The 17,025-nt window shown below is 64.3% G+C and overlaps 3 protein-coding genes across 6 annotated transcripts; 1 reads left to right on the top strand and 2 right to left on the bottom strand.

Moving 5' to 3' along the window:
- Positions 1-2,046: 2,046 nt before the first annotated feature.
- SFXN3 (sideroflexin 3) lies at positions 2,047-5,869 on the bottom strand. 2 transcript variants are annotated; one of them, XM_090145419.1, is made up of 11 exons: positions 5,735-5,869; positions 4,857-5,023; positions 4,615-4,785; positions 4,428-4,526; positions 4,278-4,353; positions 4,111-4,196; positions 3,697-3,824; positions 3,574-3,623; positions 3,419-3,468; positions 3,169-3,216; positions 2,047-3,060 (listed from the first exon to the last, which is right to left on the bottom strand). In XM_090145419.1, exons 2-11 carry the CDS (start codon positions 5,018-5,020, stop codon positions 2,964-2,966), a joined length of 969 nt encoding a protein of 322 aa, XP_090001545.1. In that variant the 5' UTR covers positions 5,021-5,023; positions 5,735-5,869; the 3' UTR covers positions 2,047-2,963. The 2 variants fall into 2 exon arrangements, with proteins under 2 accessions (XP_090001545.1, XP_031453505.2); XM_031597645.2 differs by lacking the exon at positions 5,735-5,869 and adding an exon at positions 5,213-5,334.
- Positions 5,870-6,007: 138 nt separating this feature from the next.
- Positions 6,008-12,036, top strand: PDZD7 (PDZ domain containing 7). 2 transcript variants are annotated; one of them, XM_090145417.1, is made up of 17 exons: positions 6,008-6,156; positions 6,569-6,933; positions 7,027-7,167; positions 7,457-7,631; positions 7,806-7,982; positions 8,338-8,485; positions 8,685-8,745; positions 9,182-9,607; positions 9,697-9,897; positions 10,027-10,068; positions 10,277-10,437; positions 10,513-10,604; positions 10,691-10,782; positions 10,856-10,927; positions 11,075-11,485; positions 11,696-11,796; positions 11,887-12,036. In XM_090145417.1, exons 2-17 carry the CDS (start codon positions 6,747-6,749, stop codon positions 12,034-12,036), a joined length of 2,637 nt encoding a protein of 878 aa, XP_090001543.1. In that variant the 5' UTR covers positions 6,008-6,156; positions 6,569-6,746. The 2 variants fall into 2 exon arrangements, with proteins under 2 accessions (XP_090001543.1, XP_031453466.2); XM_031597606.2 differs by lacking the exon at positions 10,027-10,068.
- Positions 12,037-12,371: 335 nt separating this feature from the next.
- LZTS2 (leucine zipper tumor suppressor 2) lies at positions 12,372-16,975 on the bottom strand. Of its 2 annotated transcripts, XM_031597623.2 has the most exons (6): positions 16,937-16,975; positions 16,537-16,590; positions 15,315-15,785; positions 14,355-14,924; positions 13,889-14,158; positions 12,372-13,779 (listed from the first exon to the last, which is right to left on the bottom strand). In XM_031597623.2, the coding sequence occupies exons 1-6, from the start codon at positions 16,958-16,960 to the stop codon at positions 13,120-13,122; spliced, it is 2,049 nt and encodes a 682-aa protein (XP_031453483.2). In that variant the 5' UTR covers positions 16,961-16,975; the 3' UTR covers positions 12,372-13,119. The 2 variants fall into 2 exon arrangements, with proteins under 2 accessions (XP_031453483.2, XP_090001544.1); XM_090145418.1 differs by lacking the exons at positions 16,537-16,590; positions 16,937-16,975 and adding an exon at positions 16,382-16,434.
- Positions 16,976-17,025: the final 50 nt, after the last annotated feature.

Below are 17,025 nucleotides of genomic sequence, written 5' to 3' on the forward strand. Positions count from 1 at the left end.
CTCAACGCTGTGTCAGTTCTGGCAGAGCGGAAGGCTGCGTGACGCCCAGGGCAGAGCACGTGTCAGCAGGGCTGCTGGCCCGCCGGATGGCTCTCAGAGCATGAAGGCTGATTCTAATCATAACTCGAATCTCCTGTGTTTCAGCTCAATGCCCATCTCTGCTTTCTGCCACTCTGACCCTGGCTCCACGTGTGTCTCAGTGGGGTCCCAGCTGCATCCCCCAGGACCCTGTTGGGGATGAGGCCCCACCCCATGTGCCAAGCAGGGCCCACACCACCAGGCTCAGGTTTCCCCACAGCAAATTCCTGCCCAGAACAAACCCGTCAGCAAATTCTTGGGGAAGCGGCTGCAGCTGTGTGCAGGAGGGATGCAGGTTTCCCAAGGGGCCCCCAGCAGCACTGTCTGGGTGGTGAGGGACACTCTGTCACTGGGCGCTCCGCAGTCCGCCACCTCTGTGGGTCACCCAGCCCCTGGGGGCTGTGGGGACTGCCCTCTCCCCAAGCATTCTGCTCAGCATCCCCCTGCCAGCTTTGACACCTTGGGGTCAGGAGCACAGTTCCCACCCCCCTGCCACATACCAGGCTCCCCCAACCCCAGGCACAGAGCAAGCAGGAGCTCAGCCAGGTTCTGCAGTGGGGTGTAGCCCTATGAAGTTGGGGTGAGGGGGCCGTGTTCTGCAATCCCACTCCCATGAAAATAGCACTGCCCATGGCTGTGGCTTTTCCCAGCCTAGTGCTGGTGCTCTCCTTGCCACCAGTGTGTCCGGCCCCACAGCAAAGTCACTTCCAGCACTTCCACCAAGGGCCATTTCTGGCTGGCATCTGGGGACCTGGACTGGGAACTCTGTCCCCATTTTGCTACAGGGCGCCCCATCCCATACGAGCTGCAGTCAGGGTGTTGGGGGGTCCCTTGTGTTTGGTGGCCTGAACGTTTGCCCCTGGGGGCTGACGCTGTTCTTCAAGCTGTGGGGACAGGCTATGGGGTCTCTGCTGCCACCTCCAGGGCACTGCTGGCCTCGTCTGCGTCCCCTTGCCGTCACAGCCTGACCCTGTCCCCGCAGGTACACAGCCCCCCCACACCTCTCTTCACCTCAAAGCACCCCCATCATGCGACCACCCTGGGGACACTCCCCCCAAGGGTACAGCGTCGTGTCCCCTCTAATAGGGGTTGGGGGATGCAGCCGGAGAAGGTGACCCCCACCCGGCACCCCTTACCCCAGGGATGCTCTGTGGGGAGGTGGGAGCCTGCCAGCGGGCAGCCCATTTCCAGGCGTCATTAAAGAGCAATTAGCTGGAAATTAAGCTGAGAACAAGTATTGATTAGCTCATTAAGGCTGGGGGAGCGGGAGGGATTGCTGCCGCTCGCCCTCATTATGGGCAAGGTTAAAGCCTGTGGTTGGGCGGCTCATTAACAATGCCAGGGAGCAATCGATGCCCACCCCCCTACTCCCCCGATCCTGATAGCCCCAGCACTGAGACCTGTGGGATAGGACCGTGTCACCAGGGTGGCAGTGGTGCCACCTGCAGCGTGTCACCATCCATAGCCCCACATCTGCTGCTCCGAGAGCAGCAGGAGCTGTCCCTGCACAGGTTGGGAGGGGGGGGGAGAAGTGTCATCATTATTTTTGTTTTTTTTGCTCTGCCCTGGAAATATATTGTATTCTCAGCTAATCCCGTTCAATTACACCACAATAAAACACATAATAAAAACGTAATTCATTTTTCCCGAGCGCTCTCTCTCTCCCCGCGTCTTGGCAAGCTATTAAAAATTTGTCTTCATTTTTCTGGCAAGAGCCTTGTACCTTTTCATCTTTAATTTATGAGAGCAGAACAGCAATTGACAAGCCCTTATTGCACGGCGAGGGGCTGCATTATTTATAAGCCACCGATGGCTGGCTCGGGGGAGATATGTGCAATATGCTGGGGCTGGGGGAAGTGGGGGCTGCTCCTGCATCCCTAATGGGTGCTGCATGGTCTGTGCTGAGCATCCATCCCATAGCGTCCCCGTGGCAGCCCCCAGCCCCTTTCCATGGCATGGGGAGTGGTAAGCAAGGGACTTTCTCTCTGCTTTTGTATAAACAACCTGTCTTTATTATTTGGTAGATACAGATATGGAGTATGTATTACAAAAATAACCAGAGGAAACAGTGATGTGCTTAAAGCCATACGAAAAGGTCCATGGAGGAAACCACGCGGGAGTCGAGCCTTGAGCAAAGGCGGCATTAAAGGGAATAAAATGGAGACTGCTGAGATTAAAATGTGCCATTTGCTCCGGGGAAAGCCAGATTACAGCCCGGATCAGCACAGAGCAGAGCGCATGGGGAGCTGTGCACACACACCCAGGCTGGAGCGGCTCCGCCACTGCACTGTATATCTCATAGTGCTTATCCCTGGCTTCTGGGGGGTTGTGTTCTCTGGATGCCATGCCCAAGGGTAGGGACATCCATCTGAGGCTCTAGCCTGGGGGATGCCATGGGACACAGCCTGAACACAGCCACATACACACTGGGTATGGGAAACACGCTGGGGGACAGCCAGGAGTGGAGACACCTGGTACGATGTGGGTCGGAGCTTGCAGGAACACCAGCAGCACAGCCACCCCATGATATTGCCCGAGATTGGGACACTTGGGTGTACCCACAACGTGCAGCACAGCAGGAGGATGGCAGCAGCACACGGGGCCTCTTTGTCCCCCACCCTCATGAAGCACCGCATGCCCAGTGCCCAATCCTGCTGCTGCTAGCCTTGTGCCACCAGGGAAATATCCCCTCTTCCTGGCACCAGGCTGGTGGCCCTCAGGACAGCCCCATGAGGGGAAGGGAGAGCAGCAAAGCACAGCTCAGGGGAGGTGCTAGGATGGGAGCCCGGTGGGTTCAGGGGCTCAGCTATACCCAAGCACCTGGGGACAGGGCAGCAGCTACATCCTTGGGACGCTCTGAGCTCAGCGATGCAGCGGCCCCATGCTCACAGCCCCTTGTTGAAGTAGACAGTGTGCAGCTGTGGGTCCACCTCTCGGATCTGAGCTTGGACGCTGGGCTCCAGGCGGCTCACCTGCATCGAGCTGCCAAGAAACATGGAGTGTTGGGGGGGGGGGACAGGCATTTGCAAGCTTTTGACTTAAAAGAAGCAAAAGCACCTCTGGAGAGTTGGGCAAAATGCCCATCCTTACCTCTTCTGTGGGAAGAGTGCGCAGCACAGAGGGGTTGCAAACACCAAGCTGCATAGAGAAGACAAGGAGAGCAGTGGGGGCAGCCAGGAGATGAGGAGGGACCCTCCCAGTCCCAGACCTCAATCCCCAGTGTGGGGCCAACAAGGATGCTGAGGCTTCATCTGTCCTACCAAATGCAAACCTGCTCCTGGCACAGAGGGCATCACCCTCATCCCACCTCCCTGGGATGGGGTACCCTGGGGTCACTTACCAGAGTCCCACCAGGCCAACCTGAAGGGGAGCATTCAGGTACGGATACCTCTGTAGGGGACAGTTTGGTGTCAGTGGGATGGGCAGGTGCTGTTCCCCTGCAGGGTGCCAGTGGGTGCCAGCACAGTGCCCTATGCCCACTCTCCTGCCCCGTACCTTCAGGAAGGCTCTCTTCTCCAGCACATTCATGATCACCGGGGGGATGGCTGGGGCAAAGGAGAAGGAAATGAGCTCCATGGGACCTGACTCACATGGCCAGGGCTGGGGCTGGGCACTCACCCATGGCTGGGGCTGCCATCCCGATGCGGGACACCACCACCTGGAAGATGGCCTTCTGGGCGGCTGCCGTGGACTCACCCAGGCGGTTCCCATTCTCATCTGTGATGGGGATCCCCACTTTGAGCTCCCTGTAAGGACAGCAGGGATGAAGGGGGTCAGGGGCACAGCAAGGAGGGAGGTCGGTGTGCTTCCATGTCCCCCACCCATGCACTATGTGATATGCTGGGGCTCTTGGCTGGACTCCATGTGTGCACCCAGGGATGCTGGCATTAACTCACAGCTCTTGGGACAGAAGCAGGTGCTGGTACCCCCAAACCAGCCTTTTGGTGTATGGGGCCCAAGAAAGCCTTTACAGGAGCACAGGTACTGCTCCCCACAGTGTCCCCATGTCCCCCCCTGCAGCTGGGCACGCACCTCTGTCTCATCAGCGGGATGTTGATGCAGTTGGCAGCAGCCACGGCCGCAAAAGGCACGTAGCGTCCAATGATGGCTGGCAGGTGCTGGGAGGGGAGCAGGGAGCAGGTCACAGAGGGGCTTTGGGGACACAGCTGGCTGTCCCCAAACACCCAGAACACCCTTACCTTGGTGAGGGACTTGAGCCCCAGCGCCGTAACAACTGCCCCACTGGTTGCGCTCACGTAGGCCATCCCCAGCTGGCTGCAAAGGCAGGAGGTGACACCCACATCCTACCACCCCACGGATGAATGTCCCACCGTGCCGTGGAAACTCACCTGGGGGTGATGGGGGCATCCCCGCTGCGGTTGGTGTAGTTTACGATGGCATTGAAAGACTGGTTGACCCACTGCCAAAACACCACAGCCGGCGTGGTCCTACGGGCACCGGCATCGTTGGGGGGCATCCATGGCAGGGGGGGACACAGGCAGCTGGGGGTGCTGGGGATGGGGAGGGGGCCGGTACCTATAGAAGGTCAGCATGCAGCCGGTGATGGTCATGTTCATGGGCACCTGGGCCGACATGCGCCCGATGAGCAGCATCTTCTCGCCCGTGTCAGGGTGGAAGGCGGAATCATAGATGTACTTGGCACGCCACAGCTCATCCTCAGTAAGCCCCGGGGGCACCGTGCCCGCCCTGCGGGGAGCGCACAGCTGTGGCACAGATCCCACCGCTGTCCCGCGCGGGTGGGACACCCCGTCCCGTACCTGTAGGCCAGCACCAGGCGGCGCGCCTCGTCTAGGGCCGCCCCCGACAGCAGCAGGTTGCGGGGGTCGGTGACGGTGAAGAAGTGCTTGGCTCGGCCCTGGAACGTGCTCTGGTCCCAGCGGGGCTCGCGGATGTCGATGGTGCCGGGCAGCGTGGGGGGCATCCTCTGCGAAGGGGGGGGGGAGCACAGGGGGATGCGGTGACACGCAGCTCCAGAGCCGCTTCCCAGAAAAGCCCCGCGCCGGTCCCGCTCCCACCCGTCGTGCAGCCTCCCCGGGGCTCGGCGGTTCGGACCGCTATCCCCGCCACCCCCGCCGGGTGACCCCCCCGGCCCCCGCTCCCCGCCGACACTCACGGCTCCGGGCAGCGCCCGCTCGGCTCCGCGCCGCTCCGCCCCGATGACGTCCGCGCCCGTCACGGGGCCGCCTCACGCCGGGGGTGGGGGCGCGGGGGGGGCCGCGGCGGAGGCGGCCGAGGCTGAGCGGGGCCATCTGCGCCATGCGGAGCTACGTGCGGCGCGGCACGGCCACGGGGCGGGGGGCGCGCGTGGGGATGAACGCGGGGCAGTCCTGCGTGGGGGAGCTCAGGCGGGCGCGGTCACGTGGGCGCGGTCACGTGGGCGTGCGCGGTCACGCGTGTGGGTGCGTGTGTATGTGTGCATTTGGGCGTGTTTCCGCGCGCCCACGCGTGGCACGGCGCCCGTGTGCGCGGGGACGAGCCGCCTCGTGCGCACGGCCGTATCCCTTCGCGCGCGCGGGGCACACGCGCGTTCGCGGCTGCGCGTGGGCTGCAGGTGTCCAATCAGGAGCGCCGTCGGGACCTCCGGCCCGCGCGCCCCTCCCCATCTCCCCCCTCCTCCCCCGCTGCCGCGCATCACCTGAAACCGGCGCGGTGTCGGGTTCGCGTGGCCGGCGCCAGCCCTGCCGTTGGTCACGGCCAGCCCCGGGGCGGGGGGGATGGGGCGACACCGGCTGGCACCGTTCGGACCGGGGGAGGGGCACCCCCACGCCCCATCTCGTGCCTCAGTCCACCCTCGCGCGGTGTTCTGCTCCGCGCGCGGCTCCGCGGGGGGGGACTTATCCCACGGGAGGAGGGGGGTGTGACACGGGGCTCCCCCCGCGCCCAGCGCCAGCCCCGGCCACCTGAGTGACAGCTCCCACGGCCGGCACACCGCCGGGACAGCCAATCTCCGCTGGCACCGACGGAAGGGAGGCGGTGCTGCTGTCTCCCCCCCCCGCGTCCTCTCCATCCCCCCCGCGCCGAGCGGTGTCTCTTTCGCAGGTGGCACCATGGGGACAGGTGAGGAGGGCACGGGGAGGGGGGGACGGAGGTGGCATGGGGACCCCAGCGCCGGGCGCCCCGTCGAGGGGGACCGCCGCTGGAGCGCGGAGGGGTGGCCCTTGGGAGGGGGGGGCTGCCGGGCGGCGGGGACACCGCGGAGGGGACGCACGCAGAGGAGGCATCACTTATTTATGGAGGTCAGGCGGAGGCGAGCGGGGGGCGCTGGGAAAATCCCCCCCCTCCCCCCCCCGCCCTTCCCCCGGGAACGGGGCGATTCGTGGGGTTGTGGGGGGCGAGGGGGCTCCGTGCAAATCCGCATCCTGAGGCTGAGGTCCCCGCGGTGCCACCGGCGATCCCACTGGCATGCGGCAAGTCGGGGCATCTGGGCAGCAGGGGAGGTCACACCGTACCGCTCTCTGTCGCCCCACAGGCTGTGCCGCCGGGACCCCTCCTGCTGCCCCCCAGCCGGCCCCAGCGCTGCGCTGCTGAGGATCGCGTCCCAACCTGGGCATGTGCTGCGGGACGGTGCCACGGTCTCCCCCGGCTGGCGGGCAGCCCCGGCCCCGTGAGCACCCGGCGAGCCGCGGTCGTACCGCTCGGCCGCCGCCATGGCCCAGGGCTGGGAGGACGCGGAGATGACGGCGGCCGGGCGGTCGCGGAGCTCCAGCAGCGAGGTCAGCCTGGCGCCCCGCTGCCTGCTCAGCAAGCAGAGCCGCCTGCTCAACGGGGTCACCCGCAGTGCCCGCGCCACGTCCCCCATGGGGCGCGTCATCCTCATCAACTCCCCTATTGAAGGTACGTGGGCACCCAACCGGACAGCTGTCCCTGCCTAGGGATGGCTGTGTCCCCCAGCACAAGTCTGACCCGGTGACACGTCTGTCCCTACAGCCAGCAGCAATGAGAGCGATGTCATCAATGCCATCACGGTGGAGAAGAGCACGGATGGCAAGCTGGGCTTTAGTGTCCGTGGTGGCTCCGAGCATGGGCTGGGCATCTTCGTGAGCAAAGTAGAAGAGGGCAGCGCTGCCGGTAGGTGGCACTGAGCAAGGGGCAGATACGTGCCACCAGGACACCGGGGAGCTATCAGGGACATGGTGCCACGGTGGTGACACCGACTTTCATGTCATCATCTGCACCCACCTTGTGCTGCTTGTTCCCTCTGGGTTGGGATGAGATTGGGGATATACGGGAGGGAGCAGATCAACCTACCTGGGGACAGGTCAACCCACTCTGGGACAGAAACTGCTTGGGAACAGGGCACCCAGCAAGGTCAGAGGTTTTAGATCAGGTGCCAAACTGTGCTGCTTGCCCCTTGCAGAGCAGGCCGGGCTGTGCGTGGGGGACAAGATCACGGAGGTGAACAGTGTGAGCCTAGAGAACATCACCATGAGCAGTGCCGTCAAGGTCCTCACTGGCAACAACCGCCTCCGCATGGTGGTCCGGCGGATGGGCCGTGTGCCGGGCATCAAGTTCTCCAAGGAGAAGACAGCCTGGTGAGCAGGACACCCACACCCCAAACCCAGTCCCATGGAATGGGGAGGCTCAGTGGGGGATGCTGGAGGGCAAGTAGGGGCCCAGAGGTGAGAGACTCTCACTCTACTGAGTGACATCAGTGTCCCACTGGGTGACAAGAGATGCCTCCCCCCAATGCTGTGTCCATGCCCCAGGGTGGATGTGGTGAACAGGCGCCTGGTGGTGGAGAAGAGTGGCTCAACGCCATCAGAAAGTGGCTCTGAGGATGGTCTGCGGCGCATCGTCCACCTCTACACCACCTCTGACGATTACTGCCTGGGCTTCAATATCCGCGGAGGTCGGGAGTTCGGCCTTGGCATCTACGTCTCCAAGTATGGCTGCTCATGTGTCCTCATCCTGGGGGGCACCAGGGGACGCAGCACTCAGTTTCTGCTGTGACCACTTTGGGGCTGAGCTTACCTCCCTGACTGATGCTGGGACATCACCACGTTGGATGTTGGAGCATCACCACATTGGGTGTTGGGGTATCACCATGTTGGGTGCTGGGACATCACTGCATTGGGTGCTGGGTTATCATCTCATTGGGTGTCAGGGTTCCACTATGTTGGGTGTTGGGGCATCGTCACATTGGGTGCTGGGGGACCGAGACTTTTGATGATGGAACACAGGGCTGTCTGGACAGAATGTTAGGGGCTCCATCCCCAGCCTGTCCTTCTGTCAACCTAGGGTAGACCCCGGGGGGCTGGCGGAGCAGAATGGCATTCGGGTGGGTGACCAAGTCCTTGCAGCCAACGGAGTCAAGTTCGAAGACATAAGCCATAGCAAGGCGGTGGAGGTGCTCAAGGGGCAGACCCACATCATGCTTACCATCAAGGTACCCGTGCCCAGCCCTGTGGGGTCAGCGAGCCCCCATGTTGGCACTGTCCCAGCACATCCCAGTTCCCGGGGGGGTTGGCACGGCCGTGAGCCGCTTGGGTTTCATGGCTGGTGGGAGGGGGATGCATTATTCATGGCTGGCACCCGGATCGGGTTCGGCCGCACGCGCTGACCCCTTGTCTTTTCCCTGTGTGTAGGAGACCGGCCGCTTCCCTGCCTACAAGGAGCTGGTGGCCGAGTACTGCTGGCTCAGCCGCTGTAAGGACCGTGTCACTTGGGTACTGGGGGGGTACATGGCAGGACTGGGACCCTCAGTGCAAAGATGTCCAGAGGGTCCCAGTGGGGAGGGAGAAGGTCTGTGTGCCATGGGATCATGTGTGTCCTCTGTCCAGGGAGGGAACATGTGCCATGGCCAGCATCTCTGCAGTCCCACTCACCCCCATTCCTTCAGGGGACATGAAATCCCCAGGGACACAAAAATCTCTGTGCCATGTCCCGCAGCCCTGTGGTCCCATATTCCCCCCTCCCTTTGCAATGCTAGTAGCCTGCCATTCCTGTGACCCTATGGTCCCCATGTCCCTGTCCTTGAGGGATGCAAAGCTCCTGTGTTCCCTGCTGAGCCACCCCATGCCCCCCTGGTGTGCCACCCTGTGTCCCCTGGTGTGTCACCGCCTGTCCCTGCCATGCCTTGCAGTGACCAACGGGCAGCTGCAACAGCTCTCTCAGACCTCGGAGACCAGCTCCTCCATCTCCTCATACTCCTCGGGGCCACCGCCAGGAACAGTGAATGGGCTGGGGACGGTGACCCCTGGGCCACCCACCCGCACAGTGGACGTGGCCATCTCCACAGAGGATGGGCCGCGGCGGGGCTGGGCACGGGATCGTGCTGAACGGGCCATGCAGACTGAACCAGCCACTGAGGGGCTGCAGGAAACACGGCGCACGGTGCGGCCCCCAGAGCTGCTGCGGGACACGGCCATCCGAGGCCAGGGTGCCCGTGAGCCCCCCGGCACCCACCCGCGCCGCACCTTCTCCCACTCCCCCAAAACGGCGCTGCTGTTGGCGCTGAGCCGGCCCCGGCAGCCCATCACACGTTCCCAGAGCGACCTCACTGTGGCTGGTAGGAATTCGGCACCCATTAACCCCCAGCCCCAAAACCTATTTGGGATGTTTCCCCTGGTGCATCCCAACCTCCTGCTCTGTTCCCAGAGGAGAAGCGGAAGAAAAAGCCGGAGGGACAGGGGTCACAGGGGGCTCCTCCCGGGCTGCACCGCTCCAAGACCCTCGTCAACCTTTTCTTCAAGGGTGGCCGCACCAGCAGCCAGAGCTGGGCACCCCCCAGCCCCGAGCCCCCCAGCTCCGAGCGCTGGGCACGCACCAAGTCCCCGGGGCGTCCTGATGGGGACAGAGGTACTGGGATGGGGTCAGGGGCCAGGCGCAGAGCTCCACTGATGGGAGACGGGGCTGTGGGGTGGGGGTCCCTGTGTGTGCAATTTCACCGCTGTCCCAGTTGCTCACCCATCTCCATCTCCCCTGCAGTAGGTGCTGTGCAGAAGTTTGTCATCCGGAGCCTGAAGCGGGGTAATGGGGGTGGTTGTGGGGGAGTCCTGCATGTGCCTGTCCTTGCATGGTGTGGCTAAGCAAGGGGTGGGCACCAGGGGTCCCCACTTCCAGTGCTTTGTGAGTGAGTTCGGCATGAATCAAGCTTGCATGTGGGTTTGGGGCTGGTATAGGGCAGTGGGCACAGGGTGTCCCTGCCCCACTGGCCACCCTCTGCTCTGTCCCCCAGAGAAAAGCCGCCGTGGCCCCATCCCAGCCCCATTCTGCAGCCCGGGCACTCCACAGCCTGACGGTGGTGATCCTGAGGCACGGCTTACGCTTATCCAGGACACAGCAGCCCGGCTGCTCAGCCCCGATGAGGTGACGGCCGTGCTCCGCCACTGCACTCGGGTATGGAACTATGGGCATCACCGGGAGGTAAACTGGGGCACTGGTTTGGGGCTGACACCCGCTCCATGCCTGCAGTACCTGCATGAGGGCGGCGTGGAGGACCTGGTGCGGCCACTGCTCGCTATCCTGGACAGGCCCGAGAAGGTGCTGCTGCTGCGGGACGTCAGGTGGGCACATGGGTGCCACTGGGATGGATTGGAGCCCTGCGTGCGCTCTGTTCACACCACAGTGTGAGCCCCGTTTGTCCTTACAGGAGTGTGGTGGCCCCAACAGATCTGGGGCGTTTCGACAGCATGGTGATGCCACTGGAGCTGGAGGCTTTTGATGCCCTCAAGAGCCGCTCAGGTAGAGCCCAGCATGGAGCTGGGGGGGCAGAGTGGGAGGGCACCATGCTGACCCCACTGTTCCCCTCCTGCAGTGCGCTCACCTGCCCTGCGCCCAGCCCACCATGATGTCCCCCCCAAGCGACACCTCATCACGCCTGTGCCTGGTGCGTGCCCTTGGGCAGGGGGGATACGGAGGCAATTTGGGGCGGGGGGCTCGAAGGAAGGAGGGTTTACTCCAGAAAGAGGGGTTCTGGGCTCCGATGGGGTGGTGCCAAGTGTGCTGCCCCTCTTCTGAGCCTCTCTCACTGCAGATTACCGCGGAGGGTTCCTGCTGAAGCCAGCGGGGGCCCCTGAACCAGAGGAAGTCGAGGGACTGCCACAGAGCCCAGCCCGGCCGCGGGCCTCCCCAAGCCCTCGCCGGCTGCACCCCCGCACCTACACCCCACTCCCTGACGTGCCAGTGGATGCCTACACCTACACCGGTGGTCCCCCACCCACCCCGAGCCCCAGGCCCCCCAACTGGCTGCTGGCTGAGCCCCCACACAGCCCCCAGCCCCAGGATGGGCGCTGCTCGGTGTCGGTGAAGCCCCGGAGAGTACGGGCTCCCCTCACACTGGGAGGTGAGAGGGGGGCTGTGCCACTCGCCAATGGCCCCAGGGAGGAAGAGGAGGAGGAAGAGCGGCTGCTGACTGTCACCTTGTCCAAGCTGAAGCATTCACTGGGTGAGTGAGGGCCTTCTGGGCACCAGCACCTTTGGGATGTTTGGGACCCCCTCAACAAGGGAGGTTAAGCACATGGACGAAACATTGAGCTCTGCCAGTTGCATTTGCTTAGGACCTAGCAAAACGGGGCAGAGAGGCTGCGCAGCCCAGGGATGGGGATGCCATGGGCGTCCCCATGTCAGGTCTGAAGACACCGTGGTTCCATTGCAGGGATCAGTATCTCTGGTGGTATTGAGTCACGGGCACAGCCGATGGTGAAGATTGAGAAGATCTTCCCTGGGGGGGCCGCTTTCCTCAGCGGAGTCCTCAAGGTAGGGGGTAGCTCTGGGGGACCCAGCCCCTCGTCCCTTCATCACTGAGCCCTCCTGCAGTGCATCTCATACCTTTCCTCCTGGCACCAGGCAGGGCACGAGCTGGTGTCAGTAGATGGGGAGAGCCTACAGAATGTCACGCACCAGCGTGCTGTGGACATCATCCGCCAGGCCTACCGCAACAAAGCCAAGGAGCCCATGGAGCTGGTGGTGCGGGTGCCTGCTGTCCCCCCGGAGTGACACCGCGCCTCCCCAGGAGCCATCCCACACCCCCATGGAGCTGGCTCGCTCTGCACTGAGCTGCAGCTGGTCTCAGTCAGCAGGGACAAAGGGACCCATGTGCACAGAGGGGCAGCCCAAAATGGGACTGAGATGGAGGCATGTTTGGGATAAGAGAGGAAGGCAGGCAGTCCCGACCCTGCTACAGATACACGGACACTGCCCTGAAAAACACAGCCAGGGGCTTGTCTTTAATCAGTGTATCCGTGTGGTAAGAGGGCAAGCCGGGCTCTGGAAGTGGGACACAACAGAAATAAAAGTACAAAAATACAACGCCCCCCAGCAGCCAGGGGCGAGCAAGCCAGAGCTGGGTACGACCAGACTCTTCCTTTGGTTTGACCCCACAGGCACACAGCCTGTCCCCATCCCTGGTGTCCCCATGCTGGTGGCCAGTGCTGGCTCCTGGCACCAAGCCCCTCTCCCCACACCAAGCAGGCTGGGAATCACAGGGGCATGGCTGGGCTTTTTTGGGGGGGGAACACAGGGACAAGGGCATGGGGAAGGCACTAAGGGCGATGTGCCCCATGGTAGGAGTGAGGAGACCACGGCCAGGCAAGGCGTGAGTAAGGGGGGAGGAGGTGTTTTTTGGTAGGTCCTATAAAAATAGAGTTATTTAAAATGGCACAGAAATGAATCCCCTGACAATCACGATGGGGAAGGTGGAGGGAAGGCTGGCATGAGCAAGGACATGGCACGCTGTCCCTATGGGAAGTGGCTGTGTGACAGTGCTGAGAGGGATGTGAGGGAGATGACAACACACGCTCCCCAAGGTGACCCTGGCTGAAGTCAGCGCGATAATCCCTGGCTGCTAAGAGGATCAGCAGGAACCAGCTCTGGGACATGGCACCCCCTCGGCCCCACAGCTCACAGGCACCCCCCTGCCATGGTACAGCCAACACGACCTCAACGTACACCACGATGCTGGGGAGGGGGCAGCACCTGAGGTCCTCAGTGCCCCTTCCCAGTGCATAGCAGTGGCAAACGGGAACTCCCGCTCTCAGCCCCACAGCTCCCAAAATCCCAGGGGCCGGGGCAGGCAGTGTCTCAGATCTCGGTGGCCGTAATCTCCTCAAAGGGCAGATCGGGGCCGGGGGTCTCGCAGGGCTCCATCGGAGGCTCCTCTCCCTGCAGCCGGAGGTGCTGCAGCCGCTGCTCCAGGCGCCGGTTGCGGCGGTACATCTGGATGTAGTTGTACTGCAGCTGTTTCTGGTAGCGGATCACCCTCTCCTTCTCTCCCTGCCACGTGCTGCGCTCCTGCTCGAAGGCATCCCGCTGCTCCTGCCCACGCTGCCTCTCCAGGGCCACCTCTGCCCGCAGCCGCTCCAGCTGCCGCTGCAGCCCCGCCATGCCCCGCGGCTCCTCGCCAGGCTCAGGGCAGCCCTCGCTGGGCTGAGGGCAGCGTCCACGGGCGGCATCCCGCAGCCCGGCCACCTCCTGCTCCAGACGGCCCGCTTTGGCACGGAACAGGTCAGCCTCGCTCTTGCGTCGCTGCAGTTCATTGGCGCACACCTCCAGCTCCAGCGCCTTCAGTCGGGCAGCCTCCTGCAGCCCCCGTGCCTGCTGCTCACCTGCCTGCAGCTCGGCCCGCGCCTCGCGCAGCTGTGCTCGCAGCACCAGCAGTTCTGTACCGCGCTGCGCCAGTTCTGCCTGAGACTCCTTCAGCTGCTGCTTCAGCAGCGAGATCTCACCTGACTTCTGGCACACCTGTGGACAGTGGATGCTCAGGCACTGGCCACGGCCCCATCCTGCCCCCCAAAAAAAAGGGACACCACGGTTGTCCCCAGACACCAGGGTTGTCCCCACTATGGCTCACCTCCCACTTGGTCTCCTCCAGCCGTGGCCCCAGCTCAGTGTGCTCCCGCTGGAAGGATGCACAGCGGCGCTCCAGCAGCTCCCGCTCCTGTAGCAGCTGAGCAAAATCCTCCTGCAGCTGCTTCTTCTCCTGCTGCAGCTGCAGCACCTGGAGCTGCAGGACCTGCTGCCCACGCTGTGCCTGCTGGGCCGCCTGTCGTACCTGGGCTGCACAGCGCTGCCGCAAACCCTCCAGCTCCTGCTCACAGCGACGCTGCTTCTCTTCATACACCTGGGCACAGGTGCACGTTGAGATAGGACATCCCACACCACCACCTCCATGTCTCTCCAAGTCGGCATCTAGAGCCTCCACGGGGTTCCCCAGACACACCACTGCATGCACAACTCAAACCCACATGATGGGGCCATACGGGCACCCCCAGCCCTGAGAGCTTCCCTGGTTCTCCACACCCTTGCAGGCTTCTTACCTGGCAGATGGCCACCTCATTCTCATCCAGGCTGTCCCGCAGCTGCTGCAGCTCAGCCTCCCTCTCCCGCAGCTTGTCCTCCAGCTCACGCACCAGCAGGACCTCCTCACCTGGCAGCGGCGAGCGCCCACAGGAGCCACTCTCGGAGGAGGGCCGGCCCCGACCACTCAGCGAGCCCGTGCTTTTGCTGGAGGATGAGCGCCCACTGTCCGAGTTGGAGGGGCCGGCTGGTGGGCGGTAGCCACCTGAGGGCTCAGGGTGGCCGTGAGGGGTGGCTGGGAGGTTGCCAGACTCAGTATGCTGGCTGCAGCCTGTGCTGTAGGTGGGCAGGCTGGACAGAGAGTTGCGACCCGAGTCTGAGAGCGTGCCTGAGTGGCTGCTGGCGCGGCAGCTTAGTGATCCAGGCTTGTCGGCCCCGGTGGTCCCCAGCAGGTGAGTGAGGCTCACCTGGCTCTCCGACAGCGCTGCAGCCCCTGGACGTATCCCCTGGTTGGCTGGCCCTGGAGCAGTCCTGATTTTCGGTACCACTGGCTTGAATGCCATGGGGCGGATCAGGGTCTTCTCCACATTCTGCAAGGGGAAAGAGGAGAGAGTGGGGTCTGGGGACCAGGCACACTCCAGAGGTGGCTTGCAGAGGCTAGGGATGCTGCCAAAGCACCAGGAAGGACTCAGTAACCCCACCAATTCTGGTCCCACCCAACACCTCAAGGTGTTCCAGCTCTGAAGAAGATGACCACTAGGTGCCCTCTGCTCCATGCAGCAGATTCAGAGAGACTCCCACACACAAATGGCCACTCCTGACACGAGGAAGAGGGCAACAGGAGCCAGAGATCACCACCACCCACAGGGACATGGACCATGTGCTCTCTCCTTGCATGCATCAGCACCTCTGTCCAAGCCCAGCAGCCCCAGTGTGACACAGGGCACTGAGCAGATCCCCCAGCACCGCCCCCACCTTACCTCCTCTAGCTTTCCGGAGACAGGGACAAGCTTGGGGGGCGGCCCCCGGATGCCACCGCTTGGAGCCTGTTCATCCCGCGCCTCATCTGAATCGCTGCAGGGGCTGACAGGAGAGGCGGCCTCCAGCCACTCTCCATGGAAAACTTCGTTGGTGTAGGCATGGGCAGTGGCTGAACATGGCTTCTTAGGGGGCAAAGTGTGGAGCAGGGGATCTGGGGGACTTGCTCGCAGCAGCGTATCCTGCACACGGAAGGGACCCCCAGCACCAGCAGGCTGGCAGGAGCGATCGTGGCAGGGTCGGCTGGCGATCAGGCTGCCCACACTGCCCATGGTGCTGTGGGTGGGCAGGGGCGAGCGGGCGGCAGTGCGGAGCTGGGCAGCTGCCTCAGGCGTGGCCTCGATGGAAACAGGCAGCGTCTGCACAATGGCCATGGCAGGGGGGCCCCCAGCGGGCAGGGGGGCACGGGCAGCCTGTAAGAGAAAGGCAACGTGGGGTCATCAAGCAGCAAACTCACTCATTCATCCCGTAAGATGCCAATGAGTATAGGACCCCATAATGCGGCAGGCGGATGTGGGATGGCTGCAAGAGATATGCTGGGCGGGAGGAGGCGTCGAGCAGAGCAGCATAAAGCTGGGATTAGCCGAAGAAGGGGGGAGGCACGGGGCACGCTGGAGGCTCACGCAGCACCAATGCTCCCCTGCGAGGCCCAAAGAAAGAGCTCCACGGAGAGCGGGGGCAGCCCCAGCACTAAGCAGGATCCCCACTGCACGGCCGTCACAGTGCCTTTTCTGCCCCACTGCTCCCGGACCCGCACCCCCGCGCTGCCCCACAGCGCCGCCCGCACTGCCGTAGCCCGGCTCCCGGCTCCAGAGCCCTCAGGACGCCCCAAACACCACGTCCCGAAGCATCCTTCGCCCCGATCGCCCCCCGGCACCAACGGCACCCCACACCCCCATCCCCGTCCCCACACGCTTCTCTCCCACACCTCACGGCCCCCACGCCGCCCCCCAACCCCCGCGCCGGAGCACCGCAGCGCCGCGCTCCCCCCGGGCCGAGCCGGACCCACCCGGGCCGGGCCGCCCCATGATGCGCTCGGGCCGCCGGGCCGCCGCGCTCCGCCCGCCGCGCTGGCACCGCCCCGGGGCCGCCCCCCGCCTCCACCGCCCCCAGCATCACCCCGGGGCGACGCCGGGCCCCCGCGCGGGGCGCCCCGCTTCTCACCTCGCCGGCCGCGGCCCATCCGTCCGGCGGGTCCCGGCCCGGCTCCGCCGCCCCCTGGGCCGGGAACAGGAACAGAGAGCGGGGTCAGGGCCGCCCCCCCGCCTCTCCTCCCGCCCCTCCGAACGGCCCCGCGGGGCTTCCGCGGCTCCCACCGGCCCGGCCCGGCCCGCGCTCACCCGCCGCTCCGCCGCCGCCGCTCCCCGCCGGCCCGGGCCGCGCCAGGCCCCGCCCGCCCCGCCGCCCCCGGCCCCCGGCCCCGCGGCGGATGGGAGGCGGCAGGGGGTTGCCCTACGGCCGGGCCGCGGGGCAGCGACGGCCGCGAACGGCCCTCTGGGGGCGGCAGGGGGGGCGGCCCGCCCCTCGGCCCCGCGGACGGCAGGGGGGGCCGCGCCCCGCTCACCTCCGCGTCCCCGTCCTCCGCCATGGCCCGGCTCCCGTCCCGGCGGCCGCCGCCTTCTCCCCGGCCGCACCGTGGGGTGCGGGTGGCGA

The sequence above is a fragment of the Phasianus colchicus genome, chromosome 8 (genome assembly GCF_987193195.1).
Source record: "Phasianus colchicus chromosome 8, bPhaCol1.hap1.1, whole genome shotgun sequence".
Lineage (NCBI taxonomy): Eukaryota > Metazoa > Chordata > Aves > Galliformes > Phasianidae > Phasianus > Phasianus colchicus.